Raw genomic sequence first — 18831 nt, forward strand, 5'->3', positions numbered from 1 at the left:
AATGAAGGACTAGGCTAGATTATTTTATAAGAAAGAAGGCAAACTTGGGACTTCCCTGGTGGTCCAGTGCTAAAGAATCCGCCATCCAATGCAGGGGACGTGGGTTCGATCCCTGGTTGAGGAACTAAGATCCCACCTGCCACGGGGCAACTGAGCCTGCGCACCACAACTACTGAGCTCACACACCTCAGTGAAAGAGCCCGCGTGCCGCAAACTACAGAGCCCACGTGCCCACGTGCCCCGGAGGCCGCGCGGCACAACTAGAGAGAGAAAAAACCCGCACGCCACAACTGGAGAGAGAAAACCCGCATGCCACAACTAGAGAGAAGCCCGTGCACCGCAATGAAGAGCCCACGCCACAAGGAAAGATCCTGTGTTCCTCAACTAAGACCCGACGCAGCCAAAAAAATAAATAAATAAATAAAATTACATTAAAGAAAAAAAAGAAGAAGAAGGCAATCTTGCTGGTGGCAGCTGGAATGATCAGCCCAAGGACAAAGAAGAAATGAGGATGATTGAAAGGATACAGTCATAAAGGAGTGGAATCGGTGGTATGTTCAGAATATTGGGGAGAACTGAGTTTGGGTTTGCAAATGATGTGGATTCAGTTTGGCCTTGTAAATGGCATGATAACAGCATTGATTACCTGAAGCAAAGAGGGACCTTGAAACAATACAGTGTTAAAGTTAAGACAAACTTTCAAATCAGAATTAGGTTGAGGCCCATCTTCTCAGTATGTGGCTTTGGGCAAATTACATAACCTCTCCAAGCCTCACTTTCCTCATCCATAGAATGAGGATAACACAACATAAGGATTAGTGTGAAGATAAAATATCAAGTGTGTAAAGAAAGCACTTAGTACCTAATAAGTCTTCAAAATGTGTGAGTCATCACCATCTTTACAGAAAAGACCTTTCTTCTCTAGTTACCATAGAGGCAGATGGGAATACCAAGGCTTGGACTGGAGGTAGAAGCAAAGGGAACCAGCAGGGAAGGAAAATTGGGTTACCTCTTTCGGCCTTTGGTTGGAGAGCCCTGCAAATGGAGCTGAAGGAAGTGCCAGCTGCAGGAGCTGGTGGGCCCCAATCAGAATGCCTGAGGGTGCCCTCGTGTGGATCAGCTGTAGTCAGATGGCTTCACACCCTGTGTAAACATACTGCCTTGTATAAATGGTAGACATTCATGTATTTGCATATATATATGTAATCTGAAAGGATAAACATCAACCTTGACATTGGCAACCTCCAGGAAGGGAGGTGGAATTGGGGGAAGAGCAGAGGGAGGGGGATTGATGACTTGTATTTTCTTTCTCTACACTTCCATATTATTTGACTTTTTCATAAGGAGAATAAGTTCACGTGTTGGCTAGAAAGAACTAAAAAAGGAACCAATCTAATTACAAAAAAAAAAAAAAAAAAAAGAAGATAAAGTTACCTGCAGAAACTGCTTGCGATCCAAGTCCTGACTCCCTGATGCTTGGCTAAAGCCCCAGCTCACGTAGAGACCACTGGGTTAAAGGTCCTGGAGAAAAGAGGAAGTGAAGTGTTTGGTGTCTGTGTCACGTCTGCTAGTCCCACAGGATGAGGCACCTGTCAGGCAGTTCCCACCGGAATGGGAACTGCTCCTCTTTTCTGGGCACCCATTCCAGGGCTGCAAAAGTTCAACAAGTGCATGGAACATCAGAGACCTTCTGGAAATGCTGAATTTGCTCTGAGGTTTCCTGAGCCTCAGCCGGCTTCTCTGGGTAGCCTCCAGGGTCAGGAGCCCCGTCCGGCTCTCCATGTCCTCCTGGCCCTGCTCTTCCTGGCCTCCAGCGGCCCTCTCTCTTCCTGAGTTGTGGCCCTTCCCAAGCCTGCGTCCCAGCCCCGCCCCTCTCTCTGGACGCATCTCTGGGCCCCATCATCACCCGGCGCCGGGCCCTCCCTCCCGCCCCCCCTTTCTCCTCCCTCCTTCCTTCCCTCCCTTCCTCCCTCTCTCCCTCCCTCCCAGCTCCTGCACCAGGAAACAGCCAGATCCTGGCAGCGGCCTGACCCGTGAGATCCCTAACCTGGCAGGCAGGCGGGGTTGGAGACCGGCTGAGGGTGGGGGTGAGGGAGGAGCTGGGCCTTTGGGCTGCACTGGGGGGAGCGGGAGTAGAGATGGTGTCGGCAGGAAGCCCTTGGCCCTGGGTTTCCCGGGAGGACAGTCATTAAACATGGATTCGGCCACACAGCTGGTAGAGCGTTGGGGGCAGGGGCCTGGTCCCGGGAGCTGCAACCCCAGCCCTTCTCAGCCCAGACCCTGATCCCTGGTCTTCCCCACCTAGCTCTGATCTCCCCCTCCCCTTCCCAGGGCTCCACGCTGGGCAGGAGGATGAAAGGCCCCAGCTGGGGGCTCCTTGCCACCAGCGCTGGGTCCTAAGAGCTGCCATCCAGGCTGGGTGAGTGTCCCCTTCCTTCTCTGTCCCGGGCAACCCTTTGCTTCTCCCCCTTTCCCTTCAGCCCCTGTCTCCTCGCCCATCTTGTGCCTCTGCCAGCATCTTCACATCTTGCCTCTGGGGAGGTCCTAAGCCCCTTCCTCTAGCCAAAAAGGTGTGTACTGTGGCGGGGTTGGTGGGGGAGGTATAGAGGTGTCATAGAGCTGCTGTTGTCTTGTTATGAAAAGAATCTGAAGTATTTTAGGTGAAATTTACTTGTTTTACATTTAATTTGGCATATTATGAATTTGAGGGCCAGCCCCTCATGCCCTGGCCCCGCACCATGGCCTAATCTCCTTGTTCTTACTCGTCCCGGCCCAGTGGTTTCTGAGATTTCCCCTCACCTCCCTCCCTGTCTCATGGGCTGGCCAAACCTGAAATGCCTCCTTCTGGGTCTCTGACCATATATTCATGCCAGTCTTTTGTGTTTGACTCCTGCAGCTGCCCGGATGGCGACCCCAGCCTCGGCCCCAGACACACGGGCTCTAGTGGCAGACTTTGTAGGCTATAAGCTGAGGCAGAAGGGTTATGTTTGTGGAGCTGGCCCCGGGGAGGGCCCGGCAGCTGACCCGCTGCACCAAGCCATGCGGGCAGCTGGAGATGAGTTCGAGACCCGCTTCCGGCGCACCTTCTCGGATCTGGCAGCTCAGCTGCATGTGACCCCGGGCTCGGCCCAGCAACGCTTCACCCAGGTCTCTGATGAACTCTTCCAAGGGGGGCCCAACTGGGGCCGCCTTGTGGCTTTCTTTGTCTTTGGAGCCGCGCTGTGTGCTGAGAGTGTCAACAAGGAGATGGAGCCACTTGTGGGACAAGTGCAGGAGTGGATGGTGGCCTACCTGGAGACGCGGCTGGCCGACTGGATCCACAGCAGCGGGGGCTGGGTAAGAAACTTCTCCATTGCTGCCCTGAACATCCCTCTGAAAAGCTGGTCTCCAGGGGGAAGACGGGGGCTCTGGCTGGAGCTGGGGGCGGCTGTGCTGGGAATGAGGCGCGGGGGCTGAGTCTCCCTGTTTGGGTGGAATCAGACGCCCTCACTATGGGTATCACTGGACTCTGCACTCCAGGGCTGCCATGCAGTCATCACTGGGTGGGCTCATGGTCCAAAGCAGAGGACAGAATACACAGTAGACAGTGTAGTGCCTGCAGAGAAATGGCATCCAGCCATCGGGAATTTTTTACACCAGAGTACATGGCATGGGGGTGTCAGGGATCAGGGATGGGTGGTGGTCAAGGCAAGCCTTGGCAAAGGATGCCAGTTCTGAGCAGAATTTTTGGCCAGGGAAAGGATGGGATTCAGTTGACGTAGAGAAGGGCAAATGAGCCAGGCGCTCAGGGGGCATCAGAGGGGCTGGCGGCCAGGAGCTTGGGCCAGAGAGGAGCTGGGGGTGGGGTAGTGCTTGCAGTGGATGGAACTGGAACTCTCCCTCTCCTCTTTTCTCCACTCTTTCCTCTCCTGATATCCCTTTCTCCTTCTTTCTCTCCTACTTCCCTTCTCTCCCACAGGCGGAGTTCACAGCTCTATACGGGGACGGGGCCCTGGAGGAGGCGCGGCGTCTGCGGGAGGGGAACTGGGCCTCAGTGAGGACAGTGCTGACGGGGGCCGTGGCACTGGGGGCCCTGGTAACTGTAGGGGCCTTTTTTGCTAGCAAGTGAGAAAGTCCAGGGCCAGGTGGGGCGAGGTGTGGCTGGGGGACAGGAGAGCAGGAACAGAGCAGAGGAATGCCCTTGGAAGAAGTGGGGGAAAGGATGGGCATGGAACAGGGATGGGAAGGGGCAAGGTAGCGTGCAAGAGAGCTGAGTGTGCCAGGCAGGCGGTTGAAAGAGTGAACTGGAGCTATTGCGGAATGTATTGGGAAAGTCAGGAGATGGATTCATTCCAGGGTTGGGGGGAGGTGGGAGGGATTATGCCTATAGGTGTAGGCACATGAAACTCTACCTAGAGCTTGATTTGCAGCCCCGAGGAAGGTGGACTTGCATAAGGGGTTGGCGTCTCCTTTGAGTGAGTGAGATTTGGGGCAAACACAGAAGGAACATCCCTTTGGAATGGGAGCTTGGGGTTCTCAGGGGATAGGGAGAGGTGGCTGTGACCATGGGCTGCTGGGACATGCGTGTGCATGTGCACGGGTGCTCGTGTGCATGCTGGGCTGCTTGTCTAATCTGGTGGCCGTGGGATTCCTCGAGGAGAAAACATTCCCTCTTGCAGTGGTGAGAACGAGGGGCAGCTCTCTGTCCCTCCTCCCAACGTCCCCTCCCCTCTCCCCTTGTCCTGCTGCCTCAAGGCTGAGGGACAGAAACACTGTATCCAGACTGAGGGCTCTGGCAACTTTTCTGCAGAAAGTCGTCAGCAGGGCTTTGGAGAGAAGAGCACTTCTGTAGCTGGCCTTGTTCCTTCATTGTCCCCCTTCCTTGTGCATCACGCACTTGCTGCTGCCTCCTGGGCTCTGACAGAAAGGCAGGGCTGCGGAGCCTGCGGGGGTGGAGGCTTCGGGAGCTGGAGCTGCCTGCTGCCCTCCTCTCCCACTGGGGCACACGGGTGCCTAAAGTGTTCCCTATCTCTGGAACCTTTTGTACCCAAACTTAAACTCTAAATTGGGGCTCTTACTAATTTTCCTTTTGAGTGTGTGGACGTAAATGCAGATCTGGAATACAGTCTGGGTCCTGCACTGTGTCTCGGAGAGACTGTTGATGTCTTGAGAGGAACATTCCAGCTCTGAACCCCATGAATGTGAGGGTGACGTGTACTCCGTGACTGGCCTATTCCATGTGGTGGGCTTTGGTGCTGCTTTATTAAGGGCCAGGTGTCTGGGTTCCACAGTACCTCCCAGGACCTAGAAACATTGATATTTTCTTGGAAGCCACGCTGTTTGCATGGGTTTTACTTGTCTGTACCTCAGAGTCTGAGGATGTTAACTTTAGAGCTCCCTGTCCTCTATAACAGATTCAGATGACAGCTTTTTCTTTTGAGAAAGACATGATTTCACTCCAGATGTATGCCCTGAGCCAGACCTCACTGCTGCACTTTCCTAGGTGCTAAAATTGCTGCTCTCCAATGCTGACTTCTTCTGACACAGTGCTCTAGAACCCTGCCCTTGATCCTGAGCACTGACCAGCTTAGCTAGACCATGGTTGACTCTTGGAGATTTTCACTTGGTCCCAGAATGTGGCAACATAGTTGTACTCACAAGAATGTGGGACCAAAATTGGCCTCAGGTGTTTAGCTCAGACTTTTGCTTTTGAGAGAGGGCTGCACTTTTTAACGGTATTTATAGGGGAGGTGGTGGACTGCATGGGCCACTTGGTCTGTTGTGAGTATGCTGGTACCAGGCACTCAGAGCCAGTCTGTGGCAGGCAGTTGGGGTGGGGGGGGGTCTCTGACTTGCTCAGGACAAACTAGGCCAGTGGTTTTCCAACTGCTTGGCAGAGCCCCAAAGTTTCCTAGGGTTGCCTCAGGAGTCCTTGGGGGAGATGAGGCGGGGGCACTGAGCAGGCCAGGTGACTTGCCCTCAAACAGAACAGCTCCCCTGTAGCTGTCTTACATATCGGGGTTCAGGGTAAGATTTTATTTGCATTAAGGGGTTTGCTGCTGAAAAACAAAGTTGGAAAACCACTGACTAGACCGTCAGCTCCAAATTGGAGCCTGTGCTCCCCCAGGTTTGGGTCAGACTCTTCCCCCTACCCTCTACCACAGGACGCCTAGCCCTGGTAGCTTTCCTGGGGACCTTTAGCAAACAGAGGTAGCAGGGACTGTGGTCAGGTTACCAAAAAGCCCGGCTCTGAGGCCTTAACACCTGGGTGGAAGGAGAGGCTGTTTTCTGAAAGGGTAAAAGGGCTTGGTCTGGATTCCCAGAAGCATAGCTTGGATGGGACCACAGAGGGCAGTTTTGACCTGTCCTGCCCTTCTGAGCTTGAGGGGGAACGGAAACCCCAGAGACTCTTCTGTCAGGGAAAACTAGCGACTCTCTTCTAGAGCCATATAGTTCCTTGGGATTAGCTCTTGGCCAAGAAGGCTGAGTATGGCTCCCAATTTTTAAATCCATTTCATTTTTTTTAAAATAAGGGAAATAAATCTTATTGCCATTTTTCAGAGATTAAATAGGTGGAGAGGGTGTTTCTTGCTCTCCAGAGCCCAAAGGGACAAATAGGGACTTTGCTTAGGCCAAGGAAGGAGCAGAGGTAGGGCAACTAGGTCCTGCACTTATTAATCCCACTCCCCACTTATTCTAGGGCATACACTATTTTACTTTTTTAAAATCATAAAGCGGCGGGAGAACAGATTTGGTTAGTTTAGAAGAAAAGAAAAAGCTCTATAAATATAAATATATATTCCTGTATTTTTATTTAATAATTTATAAATACCAAGTTCATTTGACTTTTATTTTTGTGTAATATGTAATGGTCGTATTAAAAAAATAAATAAAACCCAGAAGTTTAATGAGAAGGACTGAGCAGGGTTTGTGACTTCTATACTGTATAGCCTGGGGTCAGGACATTTCTTGATCTAAGCATCTCATCATGACCTTGTTAAGGCCAAGAATTAGATTAATAGGGATTTGGGAAAGTATTGAGATAAAAAAATTAAAAAAAAAAAAAAATGGAGGGAATTCCCCAGCGGTCTAGTGGTTAGGACTCTGCGCTTTCACTGCCAAGGGCCCGGTTTCGACCCCTGGTCAGGGAACTAAGATCCCACAAGCTGCGCCATGCAGACAAAAAAAAAAAGAAAAAAGAAAATCAGAGTTGTTCTCCCATCCCCCCATCCTAGCCAAATGCCCAAAGCCAAGAACTCCAACTATGCCAACCCAAGCATTGAGAGGGTGTGTGTATATGGTACTTTGGGATGGCCACAACAAAACCCAAAACAAAACAAACAAAACCTACCAAAAATCTTTATGATGTAATCAAGTCCCCTGTTGTGGTTCAGCTGCTAAATCAGAAGTATGTGATAATGAGCATTTCTCCTCAATATCCTGCTGCCTACTTCAGGCTTAAAATAAGTCTGGCAAAAATGGAGCCCTTGCTTACTTTCCTGCTCCCGAGACATTTGGTTTCAGCCATTGTAATGCAAACTGCTAAACTGGATGGGATCTACAGGAATTGTTCAGCCCATCCCTCTGTACTTCTAGTCTAGGACCACATCAAAATCATGTCTGACAGGAGTAGTGATCTTAATTTTAATTCACAAGTGGGAGTTTCTAGTCTTTCTATAATCCAATGCAATATAATGGTATTTGGGTTTATGTGTTAAATTGTAGTGAGAAATACACTGCTTAGAGGAATCCAGTGTTGTATTTCTATTCTCTCTATATAGAAAAATCTACAGGACAAGCCATGTTAAAATCAGAGAGTGGCTTGGTGAACATGGCTCTAGGGAAAAGGGAATTAGATGCTCTTAATAGTTAATATCATTAGGCTATGATAGCTAGTGTATTTATCCCTACTGTAGTTTGACTGGTTTATAGTTTGCCTAATTCCAAAAAGCATTTGCAGCATCTTACTATAATACACGAAAGACAAAACAATAGGAAAATACAGATTTTTAAAGTAAGGGTAAAGGGAAAATTGAAATATTATAATAAAATGACAGCAAAAAGGAAAACGAACACAGAAAAGGATTCTATAAGCAGTATTCCCAAATACTAAAGGTAGGCTATGAATTCAACTCTGAGCTTCTTGGCAGCTAAACAAAATTGGAAAACACAATGAGATTCACATCCCTCCTAGGATTTGTAAAACCTTTCAGTTCCTCAAGGTAGGCAAAAAGTTTTGTGGCTCTTCTGAGAAGACACTGAATGATATAGTGGACACCACCCTCTATAACACCTGACAGCAAATATGATGTTGAGTTTTACACTACCGTTTCTTGCAGAAACACCAAATGGGGATTCAGCAGGTCCTAAGCTTGTTCTATCAGGATCGTCACAGTTTAGCTCAAATATGCTCTATGATGCCATAGTTTAAAATAGGGCTAAATTTCAGACTATCTAAATGGACAGATGGATTGTTTATTCTTCAGACAGTTCTCTGTGAATGTTATTTCTCCAAATGATACTTTTGATAAAAATTGGGCAACATTTAGTTACACTTTCTAGCAAATGGATGGATTATAAATATTCTGTGTTTTTAGTTGAGAGCAGATCCTTTGAAAACTTTAAAAGCTGCCTTAAATGTGGATACAGGTGAGATACAAATAAATTAACAATATTTTAAAAATCAACCAGAAAACATAATATAATGGAATGCTATCTAGTTTTTTATTCATTCAGTCATTCATTCATTCAGCAAATATTCAAGCATCTCAGGTGTGCTGAGGACAATTCTAGGCACTGAGGTAGAGAAGTGAACAAACAGGCACAAATTTCTGCTTTCATGTTACTTTCATTCTAGTAATGGAAACAAACAAAAGCTAAATAACTACCTACCTACATAAATAAATTTCACGATGTTCATTAACATAACATTTCACGTTAGGTGCCAAATGCTATGGAGAAAAATAATTCATTAGGGTAGGATGGGAAGGTGTATGTATAGGTTTCAATGTTAAATAGAGTGAGTGGGGAAGGCCTCATTTCTAAGGTAACTTCTGAGTAAAGTCATGAAAAATGAAATTGGAAAAATATTTTTATTGACATGGAAAAATATTTGTTATCTTATTAGGTAAAAAAATAGATTAGAAAACAATATATGGTATGATCCCATTTTGCTAAAAAAATATGTATATACACACACATATATATACCTCTATATGTATTTGTGTATTGAAAGTTTCAGGATGGTATATGCCAAAATATCATTAGTGATTATCTCTGGGTGGTGGATTTTATGGGTGATTTTATTTTTTCTTTTTGCTATCAGTATTTTAGGATTTTTTTTATAAGGAACATATAAAAAAGAAGTTTTTCAGGTACAAAGTCTTCTAAAAGTTAACCAGGCAGAATGGAAATTAAGCAGCCCAAGAGAGGCTCCTTCTCACTTAAATGGCCACCCCACTTCCATGCAAGCAAGGTTGGACCTAGGGAGTTAAGGTAGGTCGGGCCAGACTTTGCATTAGAAAGTAATTGGAGTTGGCTCCAAAACAGAGGTAAGTAAATGATCAAGGCTCCAAGGTTCTGTGTCAACATTGTCCAATAGAAATATAGTGCAAGTCATGTAAAGCAACTATACTCCAATCAAAATTTTTAAAAAGTCAAAAAAAAAAAAAAAGAAATATAATGCAAGCCACATATGTAGTTTTACGTTTTTTAGTAGCCTCATTAAAAAAACCAAAAAGAAACAGGTAAAACTAATTTTAATAGTATTTTTTTAAACCTAGTATATAAAGACTACTATAATTTCAATCTGTAATTAATACTGAACAATTATTAAGTTATTTTACATAAGTATCTTTCTCATCCTGAGTCTTTGAAATTCAGTGTATATCTGACACTTCCAGCGCATCTCAATTCAGCACCATTCACATTTCAAGGGCTCAGTAGCCACGTGTGACGAGCGGCTACCATAGTAAACAATGTACTTCTAGATTAGAGGGAATTATTGCAGCCAGTAAATGTAAAATTTTCAAAGCAGGAGTTAAAAATGGGGATGAAACTACTAGGAAGCCAAGTATTTATATGTTTAGTGAGAAAACTTTTCCCTTCTGGACAGAACTGGACACGCCCTCATCCATTTTTACTGATTTAATTCTCCTTTTCTCAACTCAACAGATCATTCACTTTTGTTAACACACTTTTCCTTCTTCTAGGGCAAAACATCACTGAGTTTCAGTTTTTCTGGAACTCCATGGCCCTCTATTGATAGGTTATTACTGAAGGAAAAGTATACTTATAATGGGTGAATCTTACATCATTACATACCAATTAAAAAAAAAATTCATTCTCAGAGGAAAACTTATCTCTTTGATGTTGTCTATGCATCAACAACAGGCAGGATATAAATTTATTACAGAAGATCATTCATTCAGTTAACATTTATTGAGCACACAGTGATAGCCAATGGCAATACAAATATAATTAAGAAGGTTTCCCTGCCTTTTACACTTTCAGTCTAATAGGGAACTATATTACAGATCACCATTCAAATATCTTTTTAAAATGTGTTTGTAAAAGTAATCATGCTTATTAGAGTAAGTTTGGAAGCTGGGCACTCTCCAATGCCCAAGTGTTTTTTTTAATTTTAAATAAAAATAATATACAATATTGTGGGAAAAATCATAGAACATAGAAAATTATAAAGAAGATCAATCATAATAAGCCTACTACCCAGAGAGAATCACTATTAACATTTTGGTATATTTTTTTTCCATCAGTTGTCTGTGCTTATATTTTATGATCATACTGTATATATAATTTTTTTTTGTATATACAATTTTGTACATTGCAATTCTGCTTACCATTATATTGCAAGCATTTTCCTTGTCATTAAAAATGTTTTGAAGACATAATGACTATATAAAATTACATATATGTGTGTATAACAATTTTCCTGAAAAGTGCCCACTTGGACAATCAAGTTGTTTACATTTTTTTTCACTTTGAAGAACACCTTTATTCTCAGATGTTTACCTAGGTTTTAGATTATTTCTTTAGAACAGATGATAAGAAATACAATTACTGTGTTAAGAACCTCAACATTTTAAAAACTTTTGTTGCATATTGCCAAAGAACAGATTGTACTGGTTCTTATTCCTTTTTTTCTCCAATGCCCAAGTTGTTTTTTTAAAAAATCAGATATACATAATTTTAATCATACTTTATATACAATTTTACATCCTACTTCTTTGGCCTAACAAAAATTATTTTTATAAGTTATCACACACTACGTGTAAACCTTTTTGTAAAAGAAATAGGTGCATAAAAAAATAAAAATAGGTGCATAATAATCTTGTGATGTAATTATAGTTTGCCTAAACATTTATCTCTTATTGGAATTTAGTCTTTTTCCAGCTTCAGCATTGTACGTAATGTTATCTTTGTGTATTAAAACAGACCTTACAGAAATTTTGATCTGAGCTTTGAAATCTGGTTTTGGATTCCCTGCTCACTTCTAATTAGTTATGACTTGGGGGAGTTACTTCATTCTTTCCTCATCCCTAAAAAAGGTTATGGTTTGGGGACTATTTGCTTCATAATGTTATGAGAGTTCAATGAGATAACATAACAAGGAGTCCAGGATGCAGCCTGTTACAAAATCCAGTGCTCAACAAAACTGTGGTTCAAAGGCATTATTTTAAAAATTACATTTCCCTTAACTGGCTTTCTTAGTTTAAATTAGGTATCAATAAACATCCAAGTCTTGATTTGGTTAAAATCAGTAGAAAAGATTTTTCTTCCAGCAAACTCACAATCTTTTAGAGCTTGTCTGCGGTGCTCAACTTAGTTCTCCCAGACCACTGAAGCTGAGATGGCTGATGAAGTAATTTTCAGTGAAATTTTAAGCAACTGTGACTCTGCTCCAAGTTCTCCTGTTCCTGAGGTAAGGATTTGTGTGAAAAAATGAGGGTGAGGGGAAGAGTGGGGTATACTGTGAAGCTTTTGACTTTTGGTTTGCTAGTAGGAATCTCCTCTTGTTCAAATCCCTCTACCAAGTCATGTACATCCTCTCCAGGTTTTTTGAATAACTATTTGGTTGGGCTCATGTGAATCTGGCTCTCAAACCATAGCTTGGTCTGGCTGCAGCTATCCCTCTTGCAAACTTAGCGCTGCCGTTCCTTCCTTTTTAATAAATGTGTAGGATCACCACTAAACTATGGCAACCCTGCTTTCCAGGGCTAGGTCTCATTGGTAACCTCAGAGTGCAACGATGAGGTGGAATTCCTCTGGGGTCTGAAGGAGGGTCTGGGAAAGCGCTGTAGATGAAGGGTGGCACCCAGATCCCCAGTCTATGTATCCTTTGGTCAACAAACATTTATTTGGATACTTACTATGTGCTAGGCATATTGCTCCACCGTGGAGATGCAAATGTAGATAGAATCCAGCCTCTCATCTCCAAGCTCTCACAAGCTCTAGTTAGGAAAGGAAGCACAAAATGATTAAGTGCACAGTGGAGGTAGGCCCGCTTGTCATGGGAGAAGAGGGGAGGCCAGTTAGTGGAAGGCTTCACAGAGGAGGTGATGATAGGGTTTGCAGTGGTCTGGCTGAAGAAGGACTGCATGTACAGAGGCACAGACCTGGGTGCAGATACACCCACTGGAATGAAGAGTGTGGAAACAACATTCACTTAGTAGCCTGGTCTGGAGGTCTCCAAGACCTCAGTAAGGAGTTCTGAGAGTTAACCTGGCCAGTGTGGATTGGAGTGGTGACCCACTGGAAGCTGACCCATTAAGCGGCTGCAGCAAACAGTCCAAGCAAAAGAAAAAATGAAACTGGGGCATGAGCAGAATGCTTGGAAAGTATGCCTGTGCAGGAAGACAGCACATACAGGGCTCATGACTAGTACTGGAGTGAGGATTCCTCCCTGCTTTCTGGTTTGGGGAGACCTGGTGGATGGTGGTGCCAGTAACCTGGGTGGGAAAGATAAGCTCCTTCCCAGAGAAGGCCATTCAGAACCCTCCATTTCCAGCAACATCCCATCTACTGGTGCATTCCTGGTAGAAGACCAGTTTCCAGAAACCGCCGCAGTATTTCCGGACTCTGCCTTCCAAGAACTCACTAGTTGGCAACCAGCAGCATCAAGATGGCCGCCTCCTAAAGACCAGTCATGTGACCTCGGCTTTCACTGGGAGCCCGGCAGTCCGTTCGGGGGCAAGGTTCACCTGTCACGAAACGGGCGTCAGCCCTTCGAATCTCGCGAGCCAATCGGCATCTGAGGCTGGGCCACTTCGGCGAAGCGATCGGAAGATTGGTCCTTTCCACTCGCCTTGCCAGTGGCCAATCACCGACCGTCATACTTCGCGGACCCGCCCTTAGGCGGGGGAGAAGCAGGAATGTCGTCACAGCTAGGCGGTATTGTTACCTAAGGACTTGAGAGGAGGTGGGACGAGTGTTGATTGACAGACCGATTTCTCCTACCGGGATTTAAGGATTTGGCGCAATCCCCCGCCTTAGGGATGGGGTCTTATTTGATTGCCTAGTAATATTCCCCAATGGAGTCCTAGCTCGTGGTGACGGGCAGGCTGCTTGACTAATGAATCCTCGGCGTGGCCGGCGCAGCTCTCCAATCGCTGGGCGGCTGGCCCCAGTCTGAGCGGCGATGGCGGCGGCGGCGGCGGCGGCAGCAGCAGCGGGGGCTGCGGGCGGTCGGGGCTCCGGGCCGGGGCGGCGGCGCCATCTTGTGCCCGGGGCCGGTGGGGAGGCCGGGGAGGGGGCCCCGGGGGGCGCAGGGGACTACGGGAACGGCTTGGAGTCTGAGGAACTGGAGCCTGAGGAGTTGCTGCTGGAGCCCGAGCCGGAGCCCGAGCCCGAAGAGGAGCCGCCCCGGCCCCGTGCCCCCCCGGGAGCTCCGGGCCCTGGGCCTGGCTCGGGAGCCCCCGGCAGCCAGGAGGAGGAGGAGGAGCCGGGACTGGTCGAGGGTGACCCGGGGGACGGCGCCATTGAGGACCCGGTGAGGGAAGGAGGGCGAGCGAGCAGGCCGGCCGGCCGTGTCACGGGAGGCCCAGAGCTCAGGCGAGCGGGAGGCGGGCGGGGGATGGGGGTGGGCGGGGAATAACGTGGCTGGGGCCGGGCTGGGGAGGCAGCCTCGACCGCCAGAAGGGGCCCAGCCGGGTTGATTCGGGCGTCATGGGTGCCTAGTGTTGTTCTACAGAAGGTAGCTTGGTTTTCTTTTCATTACGACCCTCGCGTCGGGCGAGAGAAATGGCCGAGCATGGCTGGGGCCGCGCGCGGAAGGAGAGCAGGGTAGAGCCCCTGCGTTGGTTCCTCTTAAGCTGTTCTCCATACCCTCCCCACTCATTGTAGGAGCTGGAAGCGATCAAAGCTCGAGTCAGGGAGATGGAGGAAGAAGCTGAGAAGCTAAAAGAGCTACAGAACGAGGTAGAGAAGCAGATGAATATGAGTCCACCTCCAGGCAATGGTGAGTAACTGGCGGTTGCACGCGGAACCCGGGTCCTGAGATTGGAAGGGTTATCGGAGCACGGTTTATATGGAATTAGATGCTCGGAACCTTGGAGCTGCTTGTCTGAGCAATTACTGGGCAGTTGCTGCAGTCATAGTCCATTGTGTGTTTTTCTGACCTTTGTGAGACGGGGCCTATGTTTTGGTGATGGTAGTCTTGTGCCTCCCTTTGTCCCTGTTACTAATGTGTTGCTCTTTGTTCTTAGTCTTCCACTACCCTTTTTGGAGGTTGCCAGCTGGTATTTGACCTTCAAGTCCAATAGTTTTTCTTTCAGTTGGAGACCTTTAGTTAGGAGTTCTAAGATAAACTGCTCAGCTTCAGGGGGCTTCTCCTCTAATCTAGAAATGTCCAGCCTCAGCCGACTTAATTTTGTTCACTTTTCAAATCATTTTAACCGAAGCTACTCAATAGGTACTTGATTTGGGGGCAGGAGGGAATCCCTGTATTGTTTTCTTTGATTTTTAAGACTGTATTAATCTATTCCTTAATTTTTCAAGTATTTGGTGAGCACCTATTGCATGCTAGACTTTTCTAGGTAATGGGTACAGCAGGGAACAGAACAGACCAAAATCTTTACCTTTGCTGCTGCTTGTGGTGGTGGTAGTGGTGCATAGATTGGCCAAGTAGAAAACAAGCGTTTTTTTCCTGATCCTTTTTTCTTCAAAGCTGGCCCAGTGATCATGTCCATTGAGGAGAAGATGGAGGCTGATGCCCGTTCCATCTATGTTGGCAATGTATGTACCAGAGCCTTGACTAGGGTTGGGGAAAGCTCTTAGTTTGGGGGATTATTTATTAGGAGTCCTGAAAGGAACCATTTCCAGGGTAGGTGGTGGATTTAAGGGGTGGAGGGAGGGTTGGAATGAGGTGAAAGGTAATGGTGATTAGCAGAGGCTCTGGGGTTGGAAGGAAAAGAGGTTAGTTCCTTAGAGAGCTAGATATTGGTGTGCTTTGGTGTGTATGGATGGCCCAGCGCAGAGGCTAGGCAGAGTACCTGTGGAGCTGGGAGTTTGCCCTGTTACCTGTGAAATGTACCCCCCCACAGGTGGACTATGGTGCAACAGCAGAAGAGCTGGAAGCACACTTTCATGGCTGTGGTTCAGTCAACCGTGTTACTATACTATGTGACAAATTTAGTGGCCATCCCAAAGGGTAAGTGGGGAAGTTGAGGTCGTTTTAGTCACAGTTAAAAAATAAATAAATTATATTTTATATTGAGCAGTATGTTACCTAGATGTTAAAGTAAGTAGTCTATCTTTTAAGATAGGTGTTAATGTTGATACATATCAAGGATTGCACATAAAATTGCCTTCAGGGGCCCAACAGATAACAGAGATGGGGGCTGGGTGTGGGGGGGATCATGAACTATAAGGGGGGGCGCCTTCTGCATGGCCCCCACCGTTTTCTGCCTTGCGGAAAACCAGGCCCTCTGTATCCTATCTTATAATTTTCCAAGAGTAGCTGCAAATTTTGATTAAAATCTTCCATTAAGAATTTTTTGGACAAATAATTAAAAATATGAACACACTGTACTCAAACAAAGCATGCCTGCAAGTTGGATTTCACCTGTGAGCTGCTATTTGTATCCTCAGATAAAGTGGCAATTACCCTTTTCAGGTTTGCATATATAGAGTTCTCAGACAAAGAGTCAGTGAGGACTTCCTTGGCCTTAGATGAGTCCCTATTTAGAGGAAGACAAATCAAGGTAAGCCCTGTGCCCTTTGCTGTTCTGGTTCTGTAAGTTCTCCAGCTTGGCTCTAAGGCATTGTGTTATACGTGTCATTCTCAGGTGATCCCAAAACGAACCAACAGACCAGGCATCAGCACAACAGACCGGGGTTTCCCGAGAGCCCGATACCGTGCCCGGACCACCAACTACAACAGTTCCCGTTCTCGATTCTACAGTGGTTTTAACAGCAGGCCCCGGGGTCGCGTCTACAGGTCAGGATAGATGGGCTGCTCCTCTCCCCCGCCTCCCATGAGCCCTGTATGCTTCCTTCTCTCCTCATCTGAGGAACCTCCCTCCTTTACCCTCCCCTTGGTTCCGGGGACTTGGTCTCCTGCCTGTGCAGGGTGAGGAAGGTAGTTGCAGGCCAGGAGGCCAGTCTCATCTTTTTCTGGAGCAGGAATTGGTGATAAGGGCTGGATCTCTCCACCCTGTTCTGAGAGATGCTTCTCCACCCAGCCTTTTTTTCCTTGAGAGTTGATGGCAGTGAAGGTGTTTACACAGAACTCCCAGGAAGAACAGGGCCTCAGAGCAGTGAAAGCACTGTTTGGACCTTTGCTACTTTTCTCAGAGTTAGGGAGGGGCTGAAGTTTGAACCTCCCTTGGAAGAAAACCAGAGGCTAGTTGATCCTCCTCAACAGCCATGTGGGAGGATATCGAGATATTTACTCTTTAGCCAGTCTTTTGCAACTTTCTCGCTGGGCCTAGTGTGGCACCCATGTTGTTGCTTCACTTTACTTCCGTTTCTTTACATTTAAATAGACAGTTTAGGCATATAGACCTTGACTTTTCATAAGATTTACCTGTCAGCTCCCAGGAGTTAGGGAGGATCTGTTGGTGAGAGCCTCGCTTTTAAGAGCTGTGGAGAACTGGAATCTGGATAAACAATGAGTCCTTTTTCTTGCCCCTATGTCTCAGATGCATTTCTTTATTGCCACTGTTTGGCGAGGTAATAACAGTTAATTCCCCACTCCCATTTGTCAGGTGTGTCACTATTTCTGGGATTGTGGGGGTCAGTTTTAGGACTTGGGAAACTTCTTTCCCCTCTTCCCTTCTCAATAACTGGGGCGAGGGCCCACGGGGAGGGGCTTGTACTGAACTATTTAGTGATCATGTTAACACCTAACTCTCCTTCTTTCTTCCAGGGGCCGGGCTAGAGCGACATCATGGTATTCCCCTTACTAAAAAAAGTGTGTATTAGGAGGAGAGAGAGGAAAAAAAGAGGAAAGAAGGAAAAAAAAAAAGAATTTAAAAAAAAAAAAAAAAGAAAAACAGAAGATGACCTTGATGGAAAAAAATATTTTTTAAAAAAAAAAAGATATACTGTGGAAGGGGGGAGAATCCCATAACTAACTGCTGAGGAGGGACCTGCTTTGGGGAGTAAGGGAAGGCCCAGGGAGTGGGGCAGGGGGCTGCTCATTCACTCTGGGGATTCGCCATGGACACGTCTCAACCGCGCAAGCTGCTCCCCCTGTTTCCCTGTGCCCCTTTGCCCCCTTGCGGGCTGCTCAAGGGTAGGTGGGCATGGGTGGTAGGAGGGTTTTTTTTTACCCAGGGCTCTGGAAGGACACCAAACTGTTCTGCTTGTTACCTTCCCTCCATCTTCTCCCTAGCTTTCACAGTCCCCTCCTGCCTGTTCCTGTCCTGCCAGGTCTACCACCCACCCCACCCCTCTTTTCTGGCTCCCTGCCCCTCCAGATTGCCTGGTGATCTATTTTGTTTCCTTTTGTGTTTCTTTTTCTGTTTTGAGTGTCTTTCTTTGCAGGTTTCTGTAGCCGGAAGATCTCCGATCCGCTCCCAGCGGCTCCAGTGTAAATTCCCCTTTCCCCTGGGGAAATGCACTACCTTGTTTTGGGGGGTTTTGGGGTGTTTTTTGTTTTTCAGTTTTTTGTTTTGTTTTGTTTTCCTTTGCCTTTTTTTCCCTTTTGTTTGGAGGGAATGGGAGGAAGTGGGCACAGGGAGGTGGGAGGTGGATTTTGTTTATTTTTTTAGCTCATTTCCAGGGGGTGGGAGTTTTTTTTTTAATATGTGTCATGAATAAAGTTGTTTTTGAAAATAAAAAATGTTTGGCCTTTTGGGTGTATGGATTATTTATCTTCCTGTTGTCTCTTAAATCCCAGATGGCTGTTAATTCTCCTTTCTGGAAATGCTGGTGTTGTGGAGGGGAAGTTCCCACCTAAGGAGTAGGAGTCAGAAGTACAACTAGCAGGAACATTGTGCGTTTAGCTGAGCTTGATGGGGTTTTCTGGAAAGCATGTAGCCCTGATTGGCATTTGAGAGGTACATTAAATGAGCCTGGGAATATAAAGGAATGGCCAGATTAGACTGCTCTAATAGCACTTTAGTGTGTCCTCTTGATAAAATTTATGTGCAAATGAATTATCCACATCAACAGCACTAGATTCTTACGTTGGCGTCTGGGTAGCCTTTTTTGTCTTCTCTACCCCAAGGTAGGCTCAAAAAACGAGGGAAAAAAATAATTAGGGGGACTTCCCTGGTGACGCAGTGGTTGAGAGTCTGCCTGCCAATGCGGGGGACATGGGTTCGGGCCCTGGTCTTGGAGGATCCCACGTGCCGCGGAGCACCTGGGCCCCTGTGCTGCAGTTACTGA

The 18831-nt window shown here is 46.7% G+C and overlaps 2 protein-coding genes across 15 annotated transcripts in view; one reads left to right on the plus strand and one right to left on the minus strand.

Annotated features, from left to right (window-relative positions):
* PPP1R3E (protein phosphatase 1 regulatory subunit 3E) overlaps positions 1-1863 on the minus strand; it is a 21277-nt gene extending 19414 nt beyond the window's left edge. For 4 of the 6 annotated variants that reach the window (XM_060294594.1, XM_060294592.1, XM_060294593.1 and 1 more), the window contains exons 1-2: positions 1435-1863; positions 1010-1143 (exon numbers count right to left, since the gene is read on the minus strand). The gene's annotated coding sequence lies outside the window, so the exon portion shown is untranslated. The remainder of the gene's footprint in view (positions 1-1009; positions 1144-1434) is intronic. The other 2 variants (XM_060294589.1, XM_060294590.1) reach the window with 2 other exon arrangements.
* PABPN1 (poly(A) binding protein nuclear 1) lies at positions 1524-18295 on the plus strand. 9 transcript variants are annotated; one of them, XM_060294599.2, is made up of 10 exons: positions 1910-2033; positions 2332-2419; positions 2897-3336; positions 11825-11920; positions 14341-14455; positions 15164-15231; positions 15540-15646; positions 16112-16199; positions 16284-16435; positions 17366-18295. In XM_060294599.2, exons 3-10 carry the CDS (start codon positions 2905-2907, stop codon positions 17403-17405), a joined length of 1098 nt encoding a protein of 365 aa, XP_060150582.1. In that variant the 5' UTR covers positions 1910-2033; positions 2332-2419; positions 2897-2904; the 3' UTR covers positions 17406-18295. The 9 variants fall into 9 exon arrangements, with proteins under 9 accessions (XP_030710441.1, XP_060150579.1, XP_030710440.1 ...); XM_030854578.3 differs by lacking the exons at positions 1910-2033; positions 2332-2419; positions 2897-3336; positions 11825-11920 and adding an exon at positions 12938-13987; XM_060294598.2 differs by lacking the exons at positions 1910-2033; positions 2332-2419; positions 2897-3336; positions 11825-11920 and adding an exon at positions 14099-14191.
* The last annotated feature ends 536 nt before the right edge of the window (positions 18296-18831 follow it).

The sequence above is a fragment of the Globicephala melas genome, chromosome 2 (genome assembly GCF_963455315.2).
Source record: "Globicephala melas chromosome 2, mGloMel1.2, whole genome shotgun sequence".
Classification (NCBI taxonomy): domain Eukaryota; kingdom Metazoa; phylum Chordata; class Mammalia; order Artiodactyla; family Delphinidae; genus Globicephala; species Globicephala melas.

What these genes read in the sequence shown, in the direction of transcription:
- PABPN1 (XM_060294599.2), top strand. Translation starts at nt 2,905, where the DNA reads ATGGCGACCCCAGCCTCGGCCCCAGACACACGGGCTCTAGTGGCAGAC. An exon ending in GTTCCATCTATGTTGGCAAT is followed by an intron (nt 15,232 to 15,539) that starts GTATGTACCAGA and finishes ACCCCCCCACAG; the next exon opens with GTGGACTATGGTGCAACAGC. An exon ending in TTTAGTGGCCATCCCAAAGG is followed by an intron (nt 15,647 to 16,111) that starts GTAAGTGGGGAA and finishes TACCCTTTTCAG; the next exon opens with GTTTGCATATATAGAGTTCT.